At 45.1% G+C, this 5,015-nt stretch overlaps 1 protein-coding gene across 1 annotated transcript; it reads left to right on the top strand.

Moving 5' to 3' along the window:
* The first annotated feature begins 1,604 nt into the window (after positions 1-1,604).
* bhlhe22 (basic helix-loop-helix family, member e22) lies at positions 1,605-4,196 on the top strand. The gene is made up of 2 exons (XM_080194897.1): positions 1,605-3,706; positions 4,057-4,196. The coding sequence occupies exon 1, from the start codon at positions 2,276-2,278 to the stop codon at positions 3,122-3,124; it is 849 nt and encodes a 282-aa protein (XP_080051023.1). The 5' UTR covers positions 1,605-2,275; the 3' UTR covers positions 3,125-3,706; positions 4,057-4,196.
* Positions 4,197-5,015: the final 819 nt, after the last annotated feature.

Here is a 5,015-nt window from a genome sequence, read left to right as displayed (position 1 = left end):
CAAAATTGCAATCTCAATTGTCGCACTTGCATTGTATTATACCACGCTTTTCCAGATTTGTACAAGTCTTGGACACAGGTCAATAGCGAAGGACAAGTCAATCAAGCAAAAGGATGGCGGGTGAACTAAATCGGACACCTGAAATAAAAATCAAACCGCAGGTTCCGGGGAAGGGATCTGCAAAAAATACCAAACTTCCACTCTACCCATCTGGGACTGAGATGACAAGTTTAAAAAATCTATTCCCATAAAGAAAGGAAATGAACAGGAACCAGGAAATCCTTGGAAATAATTTGGATAAACTTTTGTAAAAGTTGCCGGAACAATCTCTCCAATCACTTCAAAATATGAAGCTTACATGGTTGCTTTTATTTCTCTTTTTCCCCTGGTTTTCTTTTTCTGTTTGTTTCCTTCCACCCCCCCCCCCGCCCCCGCTGTCCCACCCCCCCCCCCCCCATTAGTAAATTAGCCAATGAACATGGAGGAAGCCTTACCATTGATATAAGATTTTCGTGTGATCCTGAAAGATGTTAACTCGGTTTAATTTTTTTGGAAATGTTGCTGGCAATGTCTTGCATAGAGACTGGGGCATTCCTTTCCCTTTTACTTTACTTTATAACAAAAGGTTATAGATGTTGTCTCCAGGTGCCCTTCTTATTCATTCAGTCGCATCATGGCTCATGATGATTGTGGAGATTAAGCTGTCTCTGAAACAGCAAGTACTTCCGCGTATAGGAACCCGAGAGCGAAATCCTAAAAAAAAGATAAACTCATCCTTCAAACAGTTACAGAAACAGCATTAGATTCACCTCCGCCTCTTATAGAGTGGGGTTCAAATATTTCAATAGTTATATATAATGAAATGATATCTTGGCATGAAATAGACAGCCCCTATGAATGAAGACAATTAAGTGATCCCCGTCACAGATAGATAGTTGCTGACTTCTGAACTATCCTCGTCTAATATACAAAACATGCAAACAATAGATTTGGCTCAGTTTTGAACTCATACAGGTTACATTATCCATTACAACTTCTAGTGAAAAACTTGCTAGAGTCCTGCTGGTTCACTGAGATCATGGGCACATCAAATAGACTCAACTGTTACCATATCTTCCAGCAACAGACAGGAGCTCTGCGTTGTGGAATAGATTAGGAAGATTAATAAATTCTCTATCTTTTCCACCAATTCTCTGCGGAAAAATTTAACCATATGGAAGGCGAGAATTAGAATTTCATCACATTAGGGGAAAATGTAATGAAAAGAGTCGAACACCTGGGGCCAACTCTGAAAGACACAATTAAAAGGGTTTTAATGAAACCGGGGGAACAAATACATTGGTACCTCCAGTTATCCTGACACAGATTGATTTGCTGGAGGTGTTGTGGAATAGTACTCGGGACTGATGTCACAAGAATGAAAAGCTGCTACTAAACGCTCGGCGCCATCAAGGGCGATTAAAATCAAACAAGAATAGTCAGAAACGTGAAATGAGTTTGTACTGTTTCTGTTCAGCTCCGGGAAAAATTGCATAAATACACCTCAGCAGTTCCGCTGCTCTCTGCTTTTACGTTTGCCAGCTCTATGTGTGATCGGGTCTAAGAGATGGGGAGCAGACTTGTAGGACTGGAGTATTAAGTGTGCTCATTGATGGGTGAAAGTCGCCACACATGTCAGCGCAAGGCATTTGTTCGTTTTCTAACGGGACAAAAAAGCCTTGAAAACATATGCGTTAAGTTGTGTATACAGATGGCTGGAGGAATAATGGACCGAGCGCCACCTCTGTAAGCTGTGGCGGTGTTTTCTCCTATGTATAAAGTGCATGTGTACATTCAGCGACCGGGGGCTGGGGAGCTCCTCTCCATTCAAATAGAGCAGTTAGGGAGAGGGGTAGATCTCGCCGTCTAGATTGTTTGTTACCGTTTTAATCCTATTAATTAAAACGTTAACCTGATTGGTGGAAGCTCGGTCCCAACAGGCAACCCTTCATAATAACCTGCTCGGAGATAATGATGTAAAAGACTCCCGTCTGCTGATCGCCACGGAAATATCTTGAAGGTGAATCCAAGCAGATAAGCGTTACGAGGTGTTCATCATCATCACCATCATCAGTAACAACAGCAGCAGCACATCGGCACAGATCACAGGGTTCAAAAAAGTGCAGGCATCACCATCAAGTGGTGAAAAGATCAAAGCCAGGACAAGTTGAGATATTAAAAGAGTAGTTTATGCAACAGCAACAAAACCCCAGCCAACGGACTTGATCTGGCGAGAATGGAAAGGAGCCTCCACCTCGGTGCACCACAAGAGGATCTTTTCCACCAAACTCTCAGCGCCTCGGCCAAAAGGCTGGAGAGCACTTTCCGCCCGGCCGCCGCGATCGAGCTCTCTCTGCCCGAGCCCCAGTCCCCCATGGTGTGCTACGAGCAGGCGGACCCCGAGCCTGTCCCCCAGCAGCCGGGGGGAGAGGGCGGAGGGGGGGCGCGGACTGGCAGCGCCAAGTACAGCGAGCAGCATGTCACCTCCTGCCGGGAGAGCAGCGGCGGCGACCAGAGCCTGGACGATGACAGCGACGAGCGCTGCGAGTTGCTGCTGATGAGGCAGGGCGGCTCGGAGCGGCCGGGCTCGCTGGGAGCCATGGCCAAAGTGGACGGAGGAGCGGCCACCAAGAAGAACAAGGAGCAGCGAGCCCTGCGGCTCAGCATCAACGCCCGGGAGAGGAGGCGGATGCACGACTTAAACGACGCGCTGGACGAGCTGAGGTCGGTCATCCCTTACGCCCACAGCCCGTCCGTCCGCAAGCTCTCCAAAATCGCCACGCTGCTGCTGGCCAAGAACTACATCCTGATGCAGGCTCAGGCGCTGGAGGAGATGAGGAGGCTGGTGGCGTACCTCAACCAGGGCCAGAGCTTGCCGGCAGCGCTGCCCTCCTCCGCCGCCACCCTCACCCCCAGCCTGGGAGCCTACGAGCAAGCGGCGGCCGGCGGCTACCCGTTCACGGCCAGCGGCTTGGCGGTGGCGGCGGCGGCGGCGGCCAGCTGTCCGGAGAAGTGCGCCGCCACCACCACCCTTTACAACAATGTCACATCCAGTCTCTGCAAACAGTGCAGCGACAAGCCTTAAATAAATAAACCCCAGTCTTTTTTTAAAAAAAAGTAAATAAAGAGGACCATTTACATCGCGAGGGGGCAAATAAAAACAACCCACACACAAATGGAAATCAACAACAAAACCAGACTAAAGTCACCGCAACTGACTTTGTTGTTGTTTGGAGGTTATGTCTAGAATTGACTATTTGTACATAAATATTGTTGGAAAAGTTTGGGCGAGGAACTGGGGAGAGAGGATCAACAAAAGTTTCTTTTTGTTTGGAGCGGTGCATCTTTGGGTTTTTGAAGGGTTGATTTGGACAATTCCACGCTTTTAGAACTGCCCAGCCTCAACAATATTTGTCGGTTCAAAGGTTCCATCAGTATTAGTAGCTACTATGGATTATTTGTATTAGCTTCATCCAATGCTTTCTAAAACAGAATCTGTCCGCTATGATTACGGCTGCGATACAGCTAAATTCCAGGCTGCATTCGTTCACTGCGCTCTTCAAACCGTCCTCCGAGTAGAGCTAGAGCTACAACCAGCCATACGACTTGTGTCCTTTTTTTTCGCTTGTGTGTGTGTTTTCTAGATATAAACATCACAATTGGAAAGGTAATGGAAGGGAAGCTCGGAAATCAATTATTTATTGTGACAAAGGGATTAGATGTCAATTTATTTCTTAACTGTGAACGAGTTGGGTTTTATAGAAAAAAAGGGGGTTTATGATACTGTAACATTACACGGTTTTGTTTGTTTCAGGTCTCTGTACAGATTGAGATGTGTTTAAAATATTTTTGTTACGTTTCTTATGACAAAAACGCTATTTACCCAAAGTGAGCTTTTTGTTTGCATGACGGCACAGTGCCTGTCCATCTGCAATATATAAATATATAAATATCATATAAAATATGTATAAAACGGACTTGCGATGTTTTTACTGCTGTCGTGTGTTTGATTTGCAGTTTGTGCGAACTCTGGTTGACAAGTTGGTACCACTGCCTCCCTGAAAGGCTCTGTTGGCAGCTCATGATGAATGAGTGTGATGATGTACAAGTCTGGCCCTGATTATAATATATAACCATTTGTATGTGTTATCCGTGTTGGAAGACAAATTTATTAAACATATTTTGAACAAACGACATCTATCCAATTTCTGCTTCATAAGCAATTTAAGAAGTGGCATGAGTGGCCTAGGTTAGGTAATGCATCATGTGAAGGCTCAGACGTGCGGTACAATACCGTAGTAATGGCTTTTTAAGTGAAATAATCGTTGCATGAGGGAAATCGGTAAAATGATCGTCACCCGGGCACAAAGCAAGGACTTGCGAGAAATTCTGATGGGCTCTTCAGCAGATAGGCTTAAGACTCTCTTCCTCCTTTCAAACCCATCATTTCGAAGGAAAGAGAAACATCTTTACAGGGAAAAAATTTTGGGAAGGCGTGACTGAACAAAATCTTGAATAACAACATATGGCGTGGATCTGAATTGTACTCTTCGACTTGATGGGAATTTGCATAATTCCCCTTTTCCCTAGTTATTTTTGAATCATTTATGAATGCTTAAAACTAGTCCCAGTTAGAAATGTTATAACCCCTTTTCTAAAAAAAAACCTTCCCTGCTTCTGTAAAGCAGCCACACAAAGAATGGGAGAATATAGTCCAGCCACTGGAATCCGGTTGACCGGTTTTAAAGGAAGAGTTGTCCATCCTGTTTTAATATTCAACATAGCTGTTTGTGCTCAGTCCCCAACCATATGCCTTAGACGACGCTAAACGTGGTAGAATTGGAATGAATATTTTCTGCTCCACTTACTATCAAAAGATTAATCAGAACCTGTAACTTTTCAGGAAACATAACTGTGCCACAAAGCAATAGCACGGCAGCCGACACAGAAGGGTTCACTAGCCCGAGGCCAAATGA

Source organism: Carcharhinus amblyrhynchos, chromosome 8 (assembly GCF_965287045.1).
Source record: "Carcharhinus amblyrhynchos chromosome 8, sCarAmb.v2.hapA, whole genome shotgun sequence".
NCBI lineage: Eukaryota > Metazoa > Chordata > Chondrichthyes > Carcharhiniformes > Carcharhinidae > Carcharhinus > Carcharhinus amblyrhynchos.
This window is presented reverse-complemented; position numbering and strand designations above follow the sequence as displayed.